The sequence below is a fragment of the Pinus tabuliformis genome, chromosome 9 (assembly GCF_031772625.1).
Source record: "Pinus tabuliformis cultivar Carrire ecotype Pingquan chromosome 9, CPIR1, whole genome shotgun sequence".
NCBI classification, from domain to species: Eukaryota; Viridiplantae; Streptophyta; class Pinopsida; order Pinales; family Pinaceae; genus Pinus; species Pinus tabuliformis.
Window position 1 is genome coordinate 1,044,979,634 of NC_142307.1, and position 20,563 is coordinate 1,045,000,196.

Here is a 20,563-nt window from a genome sequence, read left to right on the forward strand (position 1 = left end):
CCCTGGGTTGATGGTTAGCAAGTAAGCCTAAAGGTACCTAGACTGGCTGAAAGCTTGAGTCCATCTTAGTCCCACCCGAATATAATATCGTGGTCAGGTTTCTAGTCCGCGGCATTGAGTGTGCTAGAACTCTTCATAGTTCATTTTGGAGATCTTCCATGTACCTCTATATATATATATGTAATTATGAATACCTCTCTAGTTAAGAGAGCGTTGAAGAATGTAACTAGTGTCGGTCTTCATAATTGTACATGAGTCATAATGAAATGTATTTATCAAAAGAAAGAAAAAGAAATTTTATTATTAAATAAATTGAATTATTAAAGCATCGGTTTCATGCTTGGGTCAATATTTTTTAGGTCAAACCCTCCATTAAAGGATTCTAGGGTTTATGTCAATATTCCATGTACATGTCATAATGTAAAGAACCCTTCTTTGGATTTATTTGTTAAAGAAGCAATTTTTTTATGGTAAAATAGGTCAATTAGGCCTCCTTCACCAAGTCGGCCTCAAACTGGACAAGTTGGCCTAAACTGGACAGCAGAATCACTATATAAAGGTATCAACTTGACCTCATTTGTCACTCACTCACAACAAGTTCGATCTGCAACTTCTACGGCCATAAAAAATGTGAATTTCAAGGAAGAAGAAGAAGAAGAATAGTGGAGGAGAAGGAAGTCTCTCACAAGCATGAGAATTTGAAATTCTCTCTCTTTTTCCCACGTGTGTGAAGCTTTCAACCTACTGGAAGGGCCGAAATTCTAAAGTTGCTGGTGAAGCTGGGGCCAAAATTTTTGGGTTGATGTTGGGTTGTAGCTACTAGACAAGAAAAAGGCTATTGAAGGTTGTAGCTTCTCAATGGAAGGTTGACTTCGTGGAGGAGGAAGATTTGTTGGTCTAGGGTCTTGGTCTATCTCATTTGAATTACTGAAGGAAGATTTCTCCACTGGGTTTTCCCCTATATAGGGGATTTTCCCTGGTTGTGTGCCTACATCTGGTGTCCTTGATCTTCTTGTTTTGGTTTTGGTAATTTCTTGATCAACTTAAATAAAAGAAGAACATAAGAAAGATAATAGTAATTCAAAGAAATCACAAGTTATTATCAATAAGGGAGAAAATCTTTCTGCGTTTCCGATTTTCTAACAAAGATTTGCACTAGACTTTGCATCCTCCCATGTTCTCCAATAGATTATGTTGCTTGTTCAACGTGGTTGATAGGGGAATCCTTTTCCTTGAGTTGAATCACGCTGTTAGAGTCTTGCTTTAAATCATTTGGTAGCAATGATGGTGTTTCTTTAGAATTTTTCTCTCTAAGCATAGGCACTACCTTAATAGAATAAGAGGGTCAAATTTTTGTTGATGGGATTGCTTCAATTGTATAGCATTCTTTTGCTTTTGGTTCATAGTTTTCGGCTTGCCACTCATAGAGCTCTATATCAAAATTTTGACCAATAGAGAGAGGTGATCTTATTAAAATTTCGCTAAAGGGATTTGGTTCCACATTGTCCTGATGTTCATGTAGCACTTGATATAATCTTCTTGTTTCTAATTCTTCTTCATAAGCTTCAACCCATGGTTTTCCTTCATGGAGGTCTAAAGGAATGATGATTTTCTTACCATTTCCCTTCAACTTAATTTTGTCCTTTTCTAATGAGATGGTTGCTTTCATCCTTCGACCCCATGGTCTACCGAATACCACAAGATATGTAGGTATACTATCAACTAAGTTGATGACTTTAAAATCAATTGTCATCAATATTCCCGTAATTGAAATTTTTACTTGCCTAATTGTCCCAATGGGTTCAATGAATATTTGATCGGCAGGCTTAAGATAGTTAGTCGTCCTATGTAAATTTTGTCTTCCCATGCTAATCCATGTTTCACAAGGGAGTATATTAACTTGTGACCCAAATTCGACAACGACTTGTCTTACCATATAACCATTTATTTCCAGGTCGACTTGTGGATCATGATCTTCCATTTTCTTTCCTTGTGAGAGTTGTCATACATTTTTACATTTCTCCCTATTTTCGTTACAATGTTTTAGCATGTTTAAAAGACCTATTAGGCAACCAACCAAATGTTCTTCTTCTAAAAGATCCAAAAATTCTTCTAGAATAACATCCTTCGACAGTCTTTGTTCATCTGCCTCCTTCATAAAAAATTCAACTATTGTTTCCATTGTATCGTTTTGCATCTACATATCTGGATGTTTGGTTGTATTCTTTATTCATTGAATGACTTGTTGATTGTGATTACTATTATCTCTTCCAACGCCTGACCTCGTAACAACATGAAGATTTTTCAAATTCAGAATATCATGCTTTGGGACAGTTTGGAGTAGATTCACAGTTCTTTTACTCAATACTTTTTCAATGATCTTGGGGCAATCTTCTAAGGAATGATCCCCCAATCTGCACATATTGCATAAGCACGAGTTAGCCTTATATTTTAATGGAAAATTCAGGGTTGTATGAACCTCTTTCCAATAGGTAAAGAAATAAAACCTTCCTCGTCCTCGATCGTGCCCTCAACCTCTGTCGTTGTATCCCCTTCATTGACCACCATATCCTCCTTGACCATTTCCTCTTTCATTGTACATTGGTGGTTCATTGTACTGGTCCACAGTTTGCATATGATAGACAACGTCATAGTTTAGCTTGTTCTTCCCATTGCACTGACATTCTTGTGTTGAGTGGATGTTGTCCTCATAGATGACGCACCATTTAGGCTTGGAGTTACAAAGATTATACTAAAAGTCTTTAGTAGTATAATTTGATGTTACTTGGCATATATCACAGTATATGTCAGATCGTACCCATCAGACATCTTGATTAAAGTAATCAACGAATTTACAGTTGTCCTTAATGTGTCCTTCATTCTGATAATTAGTGCACCATAAGTTATTCTTTTTAAGTGTTAACGCCATCAACGAGTTTTGTAGTTTCTCAATTTTGTCTTTAAGTTTATTATTAATCGATGAGATAGTCGACTGACCTTTGTCGTCAGTTTCAATATTCTGGGCCAACTTGAGAGCTTCTTCACAAGTTTTGAATTCATGCATTCTTAATGACCTACAGATCTTTTGGAAGAGACCAACCACATACCACTGAACTAATACATGTTCGCCAATGATATATGGGATTTGATTCAATAAATCTTTGAATCTTTTATCATGTTCTCACACCGTTTCATTGGGTCGTTGTTTAATTTCCTTTAACTTTTTTGTTTCCAAATGTTTTAAATCTTAGGCCTTTAAGAAAGTGAGAAAGTTGGTTTTAATTTCATCCTTTGATTTTGGTTACTTTTCAGTGAGATTCATGAACCATGTTAGTGCACGTTTCCTCCGGGCTGCTGCGAATTGTGCCATTTATTTATCTTTGTCAATAATGTCATTTGAAACCAAAATTTCTCATAGACAAACCAATTCTTTTTAGGGTCTTCATCTGCCTCATAGAGGGATATGTGATGTAATCCCATTTTACCTTTCGGAGATTTTGGCGTTCTAGATGTTCCAATATTACTTGAATGGTCGTTGTCGGCAGGATCGACAACTGGTTGATTGCTCAAAGGCGTGCTACTTCCTTGCTTATCGACGTTGTCTTTCGGGAATGATTCATCAGTCTAGCACACTCTATCTATATACTCAATAAATCGACTTCAAGTCGCGACTCTTCGCCAACTGGATTTGTTCTTTCAACTTCTTTGATGGATAACTAATTGCAGTGGGAGGGTACGGTCGTGAGATTCGTAAGTTGGAGAAGTATTTCTTCAATTTCTTTATTATCACTATTTGGTTTATTCTCACCAGGATTTCCGATTTCTGGTTGATTTCTCTATTCATCTTCATTATTCTAAACAGGTATGTATGAATAAGTATGTGATGTTTGTTGAAGGAATTCTCTAACAGTGAGACTTGTTATTGATACAGTTAGTATTTGTCATATCGCAAGACCAAAGTCATCAATTTCCATCTCGTTTACTTTCCTTCTAAGACTTATTTGTAGACTATAATTCTCTATCGGAGTGGGTTGTGCTACCTCTTTCAACTCATCTGAGGATTCATGTGCATCTTTGCTCACACATTCTCGATTTTGCATTTTCATCCTCTAGTATTCTTCTCTTATTCTTTTGCGTTGTTTTTGTCTTTTGTCCTTTGCTATTTTCATAATATTGATTGGTTGCTTGTATTGTAGATTATTCTTCTATCAGGTACTTTCTTGTTGTTGTTTCTTGGTAATTCACCTTCTTCCTTCCATCTTTAGTGTTTATATTTTTCTTGTATACTTCTCCAACTTTAATTCTTTCTTTTTCTTTTACTTTATTTCTCACGACTCATTACCCCCCCATGTCATCCTTACTTAGTGTCGGTTAGTGAGGGAATACCCAACAACCATGTTTATTTACTTAGGAAGTAATCGCACACTTCTTTTGTATCTTTACACTAGATGTCGAGGAAGTTTTTCTAGTTGGTTTGCTTTTACTAACAATAGGTTTTTGCCAGATTCTGCAACAGTGGTTGGTATTCAACGATGTGGCCAACACCCTTTTCGAGGAGGAATTTATGCAACAAAGTATGAATGGCGCAGAAAAAACTATTTTGAAGGTCATCAAAGAACCTTTCTTTGATATGTTCAATGGAGGTTCTTTCAACTATTGCTTGTTCCTCACAAAATTTGTCCAAAATCGTCTCAAGCCACTCGTGCAAATCATTTGATCGTCGTTTGACAGTTTCAATAACAATCAACAGTCAGTTTTTGGTCTTCTCATGAGCAACTTGATCGAGGAAGTTTTTAATTTCCGTTAGGCACCTTCAATAAACCGTTTGTGTGCTTTTGTGAAAAAATTAGCCCTCACTTCTGCGAATGACAGTTTGTTCTTTCTCACATAGTTCTTCAGGTAGATATTGATTTTTATCTCCCACCGTTGGCATATCTCTTCCAACGTTAACATTTATGGTTGCATATTCTTTAAGACTCGAGTCCAAAACTACTGGAAATGAAACCAATGTTGTAAGACTCAAGTCCAAAACTACTGACAACGAAAATTATGTTGTAATCTATGGAAAAGTATGCATAGTTACCAATAGTAAGGACATTAAACATTCACATGGAAAAGCACATAAGAGAGAAAGAAGAGATACAAGTAATGGAAAACCAATGAAAGCATACTTTCTATTATATCTTTTAAATGCCAATTGGAACTGATACATTGATACATTCATAGATATTTATACCATGTCAAGATAGTTACAACAGTTTAGTTGTCCAACCAGACTTAACTTAATATGACTTAGTCGTTGACTTAACAAGCTTGTCGATCACCATACGTTATTCTTTTCCGATTTGACTGGGCTAGTCGACTAAGTCAACTAGCCCCTAAAACACTACCATCTAGTCTATTATTTCTCTTGTTGCTAATCAAGGTTGGAGTCTTCATTAGATGGGTGTGAAGACAACTTTTCTTCATGGCATACTTAAGGAAGAAGTGTACTTGGAGCAACCCAGGGCTTTGAGAACATGACATGGAAACCCATGTTCGCAGATTGAAGAAAGCCCTATATGGTTTGAAGCAAGCCCCCATGGCTTGGTATGCTCGGATCGATGGATACCTAATGAAGTTGGGATTCACCAGAAGTAGTATTAATACCAACCTCTACTTCAAGGTTGTCCAAGGTATGCCTTTGATTTTAGTTTTATAGGTTGATGATTTATTCTTGACAGGAGAAAAGCCTTTGATCGTCCAATGTAAGAAGGAGATGGCCTCTGAAATTGAGATGAAAGATCTTGGGTTGATGCATTATTTCTTGGATTTAGAGGTGTTGCAGAGACCTGGAGATATTTTCCTTAGCTAAGGAAAATATGTTGTCAAACTCTTTGAGAGATTTGGGATGGTGGATTGCAAATCCATGGCCACACCAATGGAGGAAAACTTCAAGAAGTTATGTGGTGAAGCTGCAGGACCAGATCTAGCGGATCCTTCTATGTACCAACAACTGATTGGGGCTCTAATGTTTCTGGTCAACACAAGACCAGATATATGTTTTGATATTAACACCTTGAGCCAGTTCATGGTGGAACCTTTGCATGCTCACTGGTTGGCCACAAAACATGTGTTGAGATATCTATATGGGTCGATCAATTATCGACTGGGATATGCCTCTTGTGATGATTTGAGACTTCATGGATATATAGATGCAGATTGGGATGGGAGCGTTATTGACAAGAGGAGAACATTAGGGTATTGTTTTAGTTTAAGATTTGCCATGATTTCTAGGATGATCAAGAAGCAAAAATTTGTCACTCTTAGTACAACCGAGGCAAGCTATATTGCAGCTAGTATGGCTAATTGTGAGGCAGTGCGGTTGTGGAAGCTCTTTGTAGAGTTGTTTGATCATGTGTGAGATACAACCATGATATACTGTGACAATCAAAGCGGGATCCGACTTTCAGAGAATCCGGTATTCCATGACAGGTCAAAGCACATCGAGATCAAGTACTACTATATCAAAGTTATGGTACAGAGAGGAGCAGTGAGACTCCAACACATCTCAGTGGATGAGTAGGTTGCAGATATTCTCACCAAGCCTTTATCGAAAGCAAAGTTCTTATTCTTTAGAGAGTGGCTCAGACTGCAAGAGAATTTATCTCTCCCCAAGAGGGAACACTATTGACTAAGAACACTAAGCATATCCTCTTCCCTATTATTTTGATTAGCCATGGACTTGGTGTAGTGAGGCTCTTGAATCTAAGGGTACTCCTTGAAGCCATGGATTTGGTTGAGTACATGCCCCAGTATGCATCCTACCCGCAAGTCACCTTTGTGTCATTATTGACCAAGGGCCATATTGAGATGGTTAAGCTTTTCGAGATTGCCACCCATCTGGCTAGTGGGTGAGGAGACTTAGGTGCATGTGATTTTTACCAAAGTCAGATGTGACTCCCATGGAATTGGTTGAGGTAAATCAGTCTCCCTAAGTATTGAATGCAAGTGTTCTACCATTTGATTACGAAGGATCAAGTTGGGCGAAGGTTAGTCAGTGGACATCGGGTGTGTATGATCTTTACCAAGGATATTTATCATTACCATGGACTTGGTTGTGGTAAATTAATCTCCCCTATTATTGTTTGGATCATTCTTCTTCTTCTTCGGAGTGAGTCATCATTGTTTAGCTGAGATTAAATGAGATGAGATGAGCTTCACTTATGTTGAGACATGTACATATGAGATGAGACTTTTGGTGCAACCAGAAATCCCTCCCTAGCTGAGAGCGAGCGTTGAAAATGGTAGCTACAATTAAAATTCCATCATCAAAATCATGGAGAAAACTTGTATTTCTGGGCTTTGACCAAGTCGGCCCTAAGATCAATACGTTTGCCCTTAAGTGGAAAAGACCCCTCATGAACCTCATATAAATAGACCATCATAGGAGCCTCATTTGGATATCACTCATTAACACATCAATCTAAAATATCAAGGATGAGTTCACAAGTGCGAAGGAGACATAAGGAGTCTTTTATTTTCTGCATTGACCAACATTATTCTCTATGTTTGACTTTTGTTGACTTGGATGATTTGGTTCTGGTTTGATTGAGTCTTTGGATTGTCTTGGAGGCCAAGCTTTTTAGGACCCTTTGACTTTGAGTTGACCACATATCCATCTATGTTTTGGGCTCTTTGACTGAGGTTGAGTTACGATCAACTCTCTTTTGACCGAAGAGTCGTAGGATTGTTTGAGTATGTTTTGACCAAAATTTTGAAGGGTCAAATATTCTGTGGTATATTCTCTATGTTGACCAAAGTTCTGGGCATTAACTAAGGCTTTGACCAAGGATTTTGATTGGCTCTTTGATTGCAAACTTTGACTGTGATTTGACCAACCTTTTTTGTGGAAGTTGTAGGAAGAAATTCAGCCCCTTTGACCAAACTGATGACTAGTAACTGATTTTTTATCTTTGACTGATGTTGACTTTATTTGAATCTCATTCCCATGGAAATTCAAAGCTTGACTTTGACTAGTGTATGGATGTACAATTGGACTATGTATCTCATGTTGAACATTGATTGACTATTATAAGAAGAAGAATTGATTCTGGGTTTTCCCCCTTGTAGGGATTTTCCTTCGTCTTTAACCAAATCTTTGTGTCTCATTGTGCTTGGCTATCTTCTATTTTACATTACTATTTATTCTTCTATCTATAATTGCTTAATTGTTGTTGGGGTGAATGAAATTGGATGAAATTGTTGTAAGTGATTATTTCAGCATAGATATTGTGAAAATTAACATGATGCCCATTTGTGACCTCAAAATTCTCCTAATGATAATATTCATGATGATGAGATATATTTATATATTTGATGTCAATTTGTATCATTGTCCATTTTTTAGCCCTGGATTGGACAACAGTTAAGATTCAAGATTCATTATTGATATTGATGTATCATTTTTTATTCAACACACACAGGTCATTTTTCCATATTTATGTGCCATTGTGTTTATTTGATATTGTTGTTGATATATCTATTTAAAATTTTGAAAACATGAATTTATTTTGTATTTTTTAATGCTTGCGACAGTTGGCCAATATTTCAATTTGATATTATTATTGATATATCTATTTAAAATTTTGAAAACATGAATTTATTTTGTATTTTTTTAATGCTTGCCACAAGTGGCGAATTTTTCATTGATGTTGTTGATAAGTTCTATTCTAGACCCTTAATGATTTTTGGCCAATGCCAATTTTTTCAACAATTATGCATATACTTTGAATTGTTTTTTTTTATGGAAAATACAGAAGTTAGATATTTTCTTATATGTGGATTGCAACTCTGAAGCGAGAATTTCACAATGTGAAGCATAAGTGGTTAATCCAACCGACATCTTCTATTATTTTTATGTCCACTGCACCTCTCTCTTGAAACCATAGATGCACTTATAGCAGGGAGGTAATAAGCATTGATGTTTAAAAATAAAATAAAAAACACACACTTTTTAACGTTTCAATGACATCTTTGATGTGGTTCTAGAGAAATGACCTGATTTTACTTTCCTCTAAGTTATCCCTCAGCCATGATTCTTCTGAATTTGAAAAACATGCTTGCTATTTCTTAATATCAAGAATATAGAAAAGTTCACACTACCTAATGTTAGCATCAACATTTTGTTGAGAATATATACTCAAAGATCATTGTAAGCTCGACTCCGTTCCCTGTCACGCATACAAGAACAAGATATTGGATATTAATTTTGATAATTCAGAAGAGAAAATAAGAGCTCCATAATGCGACACTATGAAAACTTACAGGGTTTACTTGTAAGAGCTTCTCCGCTTGATCTGGAAAAAAAGTTATGAAAAGAAATGCAGCTGCAACCATGGAAAGGTGGAAACTGCAAGTTAATCTTTCTTATATAATTACCCAAAGTTAATCCTTTTTATATAATTACCAAATAATTATGTTATTGAATTTCACAAGCTCTTAAATAAAGCAAAATAATTTTAAAATTATGTGAGGAAAAGTGAGTAAGATAAGTCTACCGATTACTTCAATATGTATTAAGAAAAGCTTGTAACTCTAGAAGCAACCAAACATATAGTAATTATCATACATAGTAATAAAGACACCATCTTGGACTAATGGAACTTCACATGCATGCATCATAAATGTTGTATAAATATGGAGCCCTTGGATTCGAAAGCTATTTTTGCTGGCTATTTTAAGTTTAGCTTTAATGCATGCGTTTAGCGTAAATAATTATGCTCGGAAGTTAATATTGTTATAAAAAGGGGATATTTCCTATGTATAGATACATTGGTAGTGGAATGTATGCTACCGTGGTGGCAAGCGCTCAATGAAACAATGGAAATCAAGTTTAATGTAGTATACCTGGGAAAACTCAGTTTCCTATTCTATGATATTTCAACAAAATATAACGTTATTGAACACCTTATAGTCTTTAAAATCCAGGAATGCTTCATTTTCATATCATGGAAACATTCCCTTAGTATTTACAATTACATAAATCCTCCCTTCAATCTTTGCAAATATAGAATTTAAAATTCAGCCAATAAATATATTGAATAAGCGACAGTATTCTATCGTTTTGATTTGACTTTTACCTTAAAGGTAGTTTGTTAAAAGTTGGAGTTTTGTTGCTGGAATAACTAATAAAGATGGTACTAGAACGATAACCTCATATGCACATATACATATCCTCATATGCACATATACATAGATATATTTATTGAGAAATAATAGCGTTAACATCTAATGCATTTTTCTGTCAAACATCCAAGCCCAAATAGTAATGCATAAGTACTAGATATTTCATTTCAAATTCTATTGTCGACATTTTTCTGCATTCTTGAATTCTATGCTCCACACCTATAATGAGTAAACCATCCACATTTAATAGAATAATGATTGGTTCATTCTTTACTACTTTGATGTAGAAATTTGGGTCTACAAAGATTTTGACCAGTGTTACTTGGGAGCAGGAGCGAAAGCGGGGAGCGGGAGCGACATTTTTAGAAGCTCCTGGTTTGGGAGCGAATCCCGGAGCGTTTTTTATATAATATATATATTTCTTATATTTTGCTACATATATGTCAACAAATACATGTAGATTAATGAATTAGATATAAAAAACATAGAAAAACATAGATTGAACCATATAACAACAATCATCTAGAAGTTATAATCTTCATCAACCACGTCCACAAGTTAGTAACATAGTAACATACAACATATTGAGTCTCATGATTCATCAATCTTAGAGTTTCAAGCTTTCAAAATTCAATATATAACATTTATCATCAATGATCACCAAAGTTGTACTTGTAAGCTAAGTGTAACCATTACAACAAATAATATCTGACATGAAATGAAATGTTATAAAATGAAATGAAATGAAACCACTTTCAACTTTCATGAAGCATCATATTCATAATTCATTACTAATGAGTTATAATTGCCAACTTAAAACTTAAATTGTCATATATTGTTTTAAAAAATATCATAATAAATATGAAAGAGTCAATAGTTATAAAAACTACTAGAAACTAGAAAAGAGAAGTAAATCTATTATCTATTTCTTATGCTTGGGCGTCTTCCCACGACGAGAAATGTCTAATTTTTTAGTCTTGTTGGAAAATCAGGATCTTTGTCATTAATATCACCCTCTAAGCATTAATATCCAGAGGTATCTTTGTCATTACCTCTGTATCTGTATAGGGATCTTTGTCATTAATATCACCCTCTAAGCATTAACATAAGATAGAAAAAGCATAGCATGTCAAGTCAAGATTTTGTTTGAGTGATGTGTACATTTTTAGGAGGGTCATGATAGAGGAGTTCAACAACCAATGTCACTAACATCGAGGTACATAGAGGGATTGGTGCTCTTGATTAAATACGAGTTCCATGCCCTAATACATGACAAAATTCAATGGAAACATTGCAATTCTCCAATCCTGAAATCCTGAAAAACTGATAAGTCTGCTGGATTTTGAATGAAATCTAAAATTCTACTTTCTCCATATGAAATCCAATGAGGCTGGAACCACTCTCAAACATCCTGAGTCATTTCATGGTAATGTTAAAAATTTAAGTAAAATGATGAAAATGAAGATTAAGAAGAATGCCACTTTTACTTTAAGAATTTAACATTACCATGAATAGCATATCAATACTAGGGCCATGGACTTGATCATGAAACTGCCCCACTCAAAAATTATTTGTTTCTTTCAAAAAACAATGCATTTCGAACATTACTACAAAAAAAAAAAAAAAATTGCACAAAAGGCAAAATGCTCCCGAAAAGGCAGGGAGCGAAATTTTTTTTAGGGAGTGCGTTCCCGAGTCGCTCCCGCCCGGAGCGCGGATTAGGATCGGGATCGAAGAGGGGGGGGTGAGGCTCCCCCGACACAATGCTTTTGACAAATCCAATTCTTAAAAGATAGGCATCCATTCTAGCATACCTAGGTGCTTGCTTCAAGCTATATAGAGCTTTCTTTAACTTGCAAACATGAGATTCCCTATTGTGTACTTCAAATCCCTCTGGTTGTTCAATGTGTACTTCATTTATGGTCTCATTCAAGAAAATTGTTTTTCCATCCATTTGGTTGATGTTCCATCCAATAGTTGTTGCTAAAGAAATCAAGGATCTAAGGGTAGTGTACATGGTTGTAGGAGGAAATGTTTCTTCCTAGTCTACTCCTTCCTTTTGAGAAAAACCCCTTGCAATGAATCTTTCTTTGTATTTATCTATGCTCCCATCAACTGCATGTTTGATTTTGTAGATCCATTTAGATGTGATAGTAGACTTGTCACTAGGTCTAGTAATGATTTCCTAGACCTCATTCTTCATGATTGATTGATATTCTTCATGCATGGCTTTCTTCCATTCATCATGATGAGCGGCTTGACCAAATGTGGTTGATTCTGCTTCAACTAGTTTCGACATATAAGTTGCATATCTGGAGTACCTCTTTGGTTTCTTGCTTTGTCTAAACGTATCTTTTGCTACTCCATGTCCTTTGGCATCTTCAGGTGCGTCTTTTAAGCAATTTGGCCTCTTTTTTACTTCGAGAATGATTGTAGGTTGAATGGGTTCACTTGGTCCTTCTTCTTCTTGATCTGTAGGTGTTTTGACATGTTGTTTTTCTTCTTCAAAGAGTGGGATATCTTCTTCATCAGATTTAGCGGGAATATCTTTACACTTGTATGCAATATTTTCATCAAATATAATGTCTCTACTAACTTCAATTTTGCGACCTTCTTTTATGTAGATTCTATAAACCTTTGATGAAAGGCTATATCCAACAAAGATACCCTTTAAACTAGTAAAGTCCAACTTCTTTCCTTCCAAAATTCTTATGGGGAGAAGCAACAATGACAACAATATACATACAAAATAGAAGTCTTCATAGTATCCTTGAGTATATGACACATGGCCTCTTTTCCGAGAATGCTTTTTCTTGTGTCATATACTCAAGGATTCTATGAAGACTTCTATTTTGTATGTATATTGTTGTCATTGTTGCTTCTCCCCATAAGAATTTTGGAAGGCCTTCGTAGTGTCCCAAACAAAGAAAATTTGGAACAAACCCTTAACATAAAATTTCTACTTAAAAACCAAAAGATTGCCATGTAAAATATAACAGATAAAATGCATGCAATTCTATAGCACAATAACCAGAAATCATCTCAGCTTTATTATAATATATAAACTGGGGTTTTACATGCTGGAATAACAAAATAACTGAGATAGCTGGCCACAACATATCTACAACAATGCCACAATGGGCCTCCCAAAACAAACTGAAAAACAATACACTGCAACCTGTGAACCCTGAATGGATTCACCAAGGGAAGAGATGGGGGCCCGCCCAATCTCTCTAAATCACCCAAGGGTTTTCGTTCTGCGGCTACTGCTGGAGTAGAGAACCACGTTCTCAACCTCACATACAAGAAACAATATCAACTCCAAGATGTCCCAAATGATCTTCTTCTCCTCCTTTTATAGAACTGATGGATAGATCTCCAAGCCTCTAGAAGCATCTTATTTTATTATTTTATTATTATTCTAGAAGCTCCTCCATTGATCATATCTTAAGTGACCCCCTTTTTACTTAAGTCAGTTTTGGCCCATTTCCTCTAATTAATTATTTTTTCCTTCATTAAATGACTAATTAAAGTCAGCTTTAACTAAGGAAAATGGTAAATCGCCCACCATACTCTCCTCGGCCACTGGAAGTCACTTCTCAGCATCCCATCCTATAGATCTTCTCGTTCCGGTTCCAACAAATTATTACACTGAGGTGTTCCATCAATTAACCTCCCTGGAATGCCACCTTGAGTATAATTAATTATGTAGAGAATAACCCTGTTTTACAAGAATTATTGGAAAGTCACGAAACCAAAAACAAGATGTGCGGAACTGCTCATAATGATGAATATGCCAAGCGAATGCCATTGGACCCCATAAAAACTCCTCAAAACTCCATCGAAATCCCTGATGACATAAACCTACTTCACTGACCTGGCCATCCCCTGCGCTGGAAATCCACCCTGGTTGTACTATGAAGAAGCATAAAAATGGGGACATTATAGTCCTTCCGCCCCAAGATTACTTGCCCTCAAGCAATCCAAATCTGTGGACCAATCTGGTGGCCCAACGGAACTAAGACCCAATGCCCGGATCCCACACGAACCACTGGTCCATGTCACGCCTCCAAGCTATTGAAACATCACTGGATCGTCTAATACCTAGATCCATTGACCATCTCTGACTCGACCTACTACTAGTAGATCCACCTGGATCCCAATGCCACCAAGAAAGAGCATCAATGCTCCATGCTCCTGTTGTGTTATAGCTCCGACTATGAATGTTGCCCCACCAACTACGTACCAACTCATCACCTCTCTCCAATCCAACCTCGAGAAAAGGCCAAGGTCATCCCCACTTCGCTGATGTAGGGATAATGTTATGGAAAAATTGGTGAACTATCTGTCCACCTCCCACTGCTCATTGACACATATAGTAACCTCCTCATCTAAGTGCCCCTGCTATACTGTGCCCCGAGCTAAGGTTGATACTTGTTAATTTTAGGTATGTTCTATGCTAGAGCAATTTATTTAAATTTTCACAGTTAGCAATCACATCAGCATTAAGATAAATTGCAGATAGAACATAAATATAAATCGCAGAAGACAAGCCAAGAGAAGAGGACACAAGATGTGGTGCGAGCCAGGGACAAACCCCACAATGTGGGGAAACCCTTGATCAATTCTTCCTTTATGTTCTTCAAAGTTCAACAAAGAAAGAGAGAGAGAGAGAGATAGTACATTTACAACAGAAGTCAACACTTTGACTTATCTAGATCTGAGCATAGATCATCTCCTATAACGATGAGATTAGTTGAAGACATTCTGCTTCAACTGATTCTCCAAGGTGACTCCTTCACCTATGATCGTGCTGCATCTGGTCCTCTAGCTGCACCACTTCATACTGCACCATGCTGCACTAATCATGATTATCATCACGCTGCCCATGTCCATGATCTTATCCATCATAATGCTGCTCAAACTAATGTACATCATCATCATGCTACTGCCCTTGCTAATGTGCATCATCATTATGCTGCTACCTCTGCTCCATGTATCATTGTACTGCCCATGCACATGATCTCATAGTGTTGCCCATCATGCTGCTGCCTCTGCCTTCTCGTTGCTTCATCATGCTACAACAATTTGCTTCTGTTGATATCAGCCTTAGCTGCTTGTTATGGCTTGCAGCCTAGCAAAGCAACTAGGCAATAGATCCTATTCGGCATACTTCTTAACCTATCCTTCTTTCCGCGTTAACAAGTCTCCATATGTTAACAGTTTTCCATTACAACGTTTACAGGTCTCTATTACAGTGTATAGGGTTTCTCCATGAACCAGTGTATCATGTTGTTACCATGACAGCGTATGAACGGCGTGTGTGATTCTTCAAGATGCGTATAGACCCTTTATCATGTATGACAGTTTATATGTTTCAACCTGCGTGTATATATATCCATGAATACTGTGCAATTCTGTCAAACACATAGATTTGTTGCATATGACAGCATATATGTTTCCACCTGTGTGTATATATATCCAAGAATATTGTGCGTATATATATTCATGAAGTTGTTGCATATGATAGTTTATATGACTGCGTGTGACTGCGCTCCATACATCATGAAGCATATATATATATATATGACTGTGTCTATATGACTACGTTCCATACAACGTATGATGACTGCGTTCCATACATCATTCCGTCCCATGACTGTCTATATGACTACGTTCCATACAGCGTGTATCCATTGCCATAGTTGCATTATTCATAACAGCATATATATGCATTGTCATAGCTGCGTTAATTCATAACAGTGTATATATGCATTGCCATGATTGCGTTATTCATAACAGCATGTATCCATTGATAGAATCTCCATGTATTAACTGCGTAAGGCCTACTTGTTGTGCTAGGGTTTCATCATGTATCAGATTTCCTATATAGAGATGAACAACGAATCATTTTCCAGCGGATAGATGTCTTCTTGACCTAACGTAGGATTAGGGCATCATTTTCAGCTAGGCTATCCTTCTAGGCCAGCGTATTCTTAGTGATTCTCCTTCTCCAAAAACCCAAGACGTGGAGAGGAGATCACCTTAAGAGTGTGTCTAAATGACATCAAATCCTCTTATATTTATACTAAAACGTATAGGTTGAATAGACATGACGTTTGGGCTTCTTGAGCCTACGTAAGAGCTGGTCGGCTTGATAATAATTACATAATCAAAATAAATTCATATCTCCATAAATACTTATCGGAATCGGATGATCTTTAGATCAATCCTACACCTCTCAATGAGAGGGATCTAATAAAAATATTAGCTGCCATAAATAAGCTGACCCACATGGAGTTTGGCCCTAGTTTCCAAATTAACACTCCCTCTCAACTAGGAAGAACTCCTTCCGCTGATCCATATGTTCGACTGTACTATCTCTGCCATCAGTGGCCTGCACTGCTCTGCCCAACCCTGCTCAGCTTTGAGCCAGGCTCTGCTCTACTCTGCTCAGCTCAGCTCAGCTCAGCTCTGCTAGCTCTACTCAGCTCTGTTGGCTCTGCTATGCTCTGCTCAGCTGTAATATTCCTAATTAGCCATGGCTAATTGGAATATTCGATTTTGCTCAATTTTGCCTCTGCTCTACTCAGCTCTGTTGGCTCTGCTATGCTCTGCTCAGCTGTAATATTCCTAATTAGCCATGGCTAATTGGAATATTTGATTTTGCTCAATTTTGCCTTCTATAGTTATTTGTAAATAAAAAGGTAAGGAAAAGGGGACATAATTCACTTTTAGAATAAAAGTCACTCCTAGAAGCACAATGTTGTGACTTAAAGGGGAGCCAACGGGGCCAAAGGACCATGCAGAGATGGGGCCCACGCAGACACTTGGAGGGACTACGCAGATGGGAAAAGGAACACGTGGCAAGAGGAGATTACGTTGGAGGAGGTGAGCCTTGGGATTGAGAGAGGCCAATGCTATAAAGGAGAGAGGAGCCTCCTCATTTTGGCATTCGATTATGAGCATTTGAGCTAGTCACTTCGACTTGGAGCACGCTGGCTATTTAGCCTGTCTGCAGCACTGTTTAGTGCACTGAGTGTCTCCGTTCGGAGATCTCACCCTTAGCCCTGGGGGACTTCGAGTGCCTACTCAGGCAAGGTATTTTCAGCAGTCTTTTTGCAGTAGAATCGTCCTTTGGCATTTAGATGGAGCTGAGCATTGGACGACTGCGCAGTCTTGAGAGAGAGGGACGCAATTCTTCTGGAGGTAGTTCCGGATTGGGGTTTTGTGGAGGAGTTGAGCTGGGATATTGAGCAAGGGAACAACTCTTGCATATTAAGGGAGTTTGGCAGAGTTTCAGGCACTATTTTCGAGGATTCTACTCAGTGGTAGCGCAGGGCCTTGAGGGATTGCGTGATTCCCCAAGGGGGCGATTTTCGGGGGTCAGCCATTTCAGAAAAGCTTTCTAGGTTTTTTTGGGTTTTCTGAGTAGAGGCGGATTCCAGAGTTTCAGCATTTTCTAAGGAGGGGAACAACCCCAAATCCTCATTTGATTTCTAGCAGTACCAGCAGCACGACAGTTCTCCAGCAGCATCCACGCAGTTCAAAGAGAGGCTATTCCTCTGCTATTCTGAGTGTATTTCTTCACTTGCTTGGTGCAAGTCGAGGTGCCATCCTTCTGATCACCTCCTGTACTCATTCCATTACTCAGTATAATAAAATGGCTTAGCATTTCTCTCTACATTTCTCGAGTATCTGCTTATATCTCATGTTTACATTATTACATGTTGCACCACTGTTATTTTTATCATTTTGAGTTTCCCGGTTATTATATTATTTGTGTGTATTTGGTTGGAGTTTACTGGGGTTTTGGGGAATATCTCTGAAAAGGGATATTACAGTGGTATCAGAGCATAGATCTGGCTCAGCCTGTGGAGCTAGCAATCTATGACACCGGGGGAAAAGCCCTACATCTTTTACAAAGGTAGGAGATACAGAGACACTGGGCATAGGTTGGAGAACACCTACGGAGAGGGAGACTATGTGCGGTTGGTGGACACAGAACAGGAGTAACCTATGGTGAACACAGAACAGGAGGAGCCTATGGTGGACGCAGAGCAAGAGGATCCGATGGTAGATGAGGATAGAAGAGATTTGCGGATATGCTCCTCAAATCAGTGCAGGACCTGTCAAGGCAGATCGAGGTGATGGGGCAGAGATTCACGACAGTGGAGGCTAGACAGTGTGAGAACCCACGGGTTATTCAGATTGGTGAGGGATCGGGTACATCCCACCATTTTCCAGAGTAGGGTGCCACTCAGCGTGATACTACTCAGCAGATGGCGTCACATGCCCCTAAACATTCTACCATGCCCACTTTCCTAGGAGCAGACACGGGGGCTGGAGCCCAGTAGGAGGCAGAGCTCGGTCATATGGGTGATTATTTTGCAAAGTACCAGGCCTATGGGCAGGAGTTCAGGGATGCTCTCTCATTCAGAGACTTTGTTTAGCTCCAGCGGGATAGTAGACCCCGCGACCATCACAGAGGACACCGGCATTATCACGATGGAGAAACCCACCTCACAGCTGGTAGATTCCACTTGCCTACGCTTGATGGTTCATCAAATAGTTCGGCAAGGTCTTGGGTGGAGAAGATGGACATCTATTTCCAGCTTAACCAAATGTCGGAGGCCATCAAGGTGGCGACATTACATTTGGATGGTGAGGCCCAGGATTGGTGGTTCCATGGGATGGTTACACTCAGACATTCCACCATGAAGACATATGCTAAGTTCACCAGGAGATTGATGGAGAGGTTTGACCGGAGGGATCCGGAACAACACTTTGTTGAGCTGACAAGGCTCAAACAGATAGGGAGCCCAGAAACCTACATTGCAAACTTCTTGAGGATTTCAGTGATGGTGCCAGATCTATCCACAGCACGGAGGATCTACATGTTTGTTGAGGGGTTAGCAGAGCCACTTCGGGGTCTAGTCAGGTCCACTAGACCAGCCACACTCCAGGATGCTATCAGCAGGACCCTGGACTTACAAGATGCCTTACCCAAGACCTAAACACCTTACCCCCAGAGACAGGCTTTTCAACCTAAGGGGAAGGATGTGAGGATTCTGCCTCCAAAGGGGAATCCAGGATGAGCACAGATTGATGATGACGCCAGGAGGGAATTGAAGAAGAAGCGGTTGTGCTTTACCTATCAGGAGCTATGGGCACCAGGACATAGATGTGTTGCTGGCAAAGCACACTTTGTTGAGGTCTTCTCCGAGAGCAGCGAGGAAGAGGATGAGGAGAATGATGTGGAGGTAGGAGATAGTCATGCTGTGCAGGGTCCCTTGCCACCTCCACCACCACCAGCAGGTGGTGAAGCTTTTGCACCTACCGGAGGAGCCCTTGCAGCATTGCGAGGGGTTCCCAAGTATTTGACGTTGCGCGTATGGGGGACAGTATGTGGCCAGCGAGTATCAGTTTTGGTTGACAGTGGGGCAACCCACAACTTCATCGATACACAGATGGTTGAGCGGAGAGGTATACAGACAGAGAGCTTCAATGGATTTTCAGTTTTGGTCCCAGGGAATCAGACCATGGTGTGTGCTTGTTATGTCCCAGAGTTATCGGTGACAATGGGCACCTACACACTGACTGACCACTTTTTCGTGGTCAATATTCCAAACACCAACGTAATACTAGGTGTTCAGTGGCTTATCACTCTAGGGAAGGTCACGACAGATTGGAAGGCCCTAGAGATGGAGTGGGATGATGAGAAGACAGGGAGGCATGAGAAGATACAGGGACAGCACACATATCCGCCTCAAATTGTTTCAGCTCATCGAATGGAGGCAGTCTTCGGGAAGGGAGACATAGAGTGGGCAGTGGAGCTACGTGCATCAGAGGCAGGGACTACAAGGCAGACAGTGCACCTAGAGATACAATCCATCCTTGACCAGTATGCCATAGTATTTGGGGAGATTCCGCCAGGACAGCCACCGGACCGGGGGTTTGAGCACACCATTGAGCTTGAGCAGGGCATATAGGCAGTGATTACTACCCCCTATAGGCATCCCAAGGCCTATCAGGATGAGATTGAGCGGGCCATTTAAGAGTTGCTGGCTCTTGGGCACATTCGATCGAGCACGAGTACTTTTGCTTCTTCCGTGGTGTTGGTGAAGAAGAAGGATGGCACATTGAGGATGTGCATTGACTACAGGGCCCTGAACAAGAAGACACTGAAGAACAGGTACCCCATACCCAGAATCGATGAGTTGAGAGGAGCACGGTTCTTCTCAAAGATTGATTTGAGATCTGGGTACCATCAGATTCGCGTGAGGGAACAAGACATTCCCAAGACCACCTTCAGGTGTCACTATGGGCACTTTGAGTTTATGGTGATGCCCTTTGTGCTAACTAACGCCCCAGCTACATTCCAGTCCTGCATGAA

At 38.9% G+C, this 20,563-nt stretch overlaps 1 protein-coding gene across 1 annotated transcript in view; it reads right to left on the reverse strand.

The window, feature by feature from the left end:
* Positions 1 to 8,854: 8,854 nt before the first annotated feature.
* LOC149152269 (rhodanese-like domain-containing protein 9, chloroplastic) overlaps positions 8,855 to 20,563 on the reverse strand; it is a 327,951-nt gene continuing 316,242 nt past the window's right edge. The window contains exons 6-7 of the mRNA XM_089441244.1: positions 9,307 to 9,368; positions 8,855 to 9,212 (exon numbers count right to left, since the gene is read on the reverse strand). Of these exons, the coding sequence (XP_089297370.1) occupies positions 9,189 to 9,212; positions 9,307 to 9,368 (86 nt within the window). The 3' untranslated portion in view covers positions 8,855 to 9,188. The remainder of the gene's footprint in view (positions 9,213 to 9,306; positions 9,369 to 20,563) is intronic.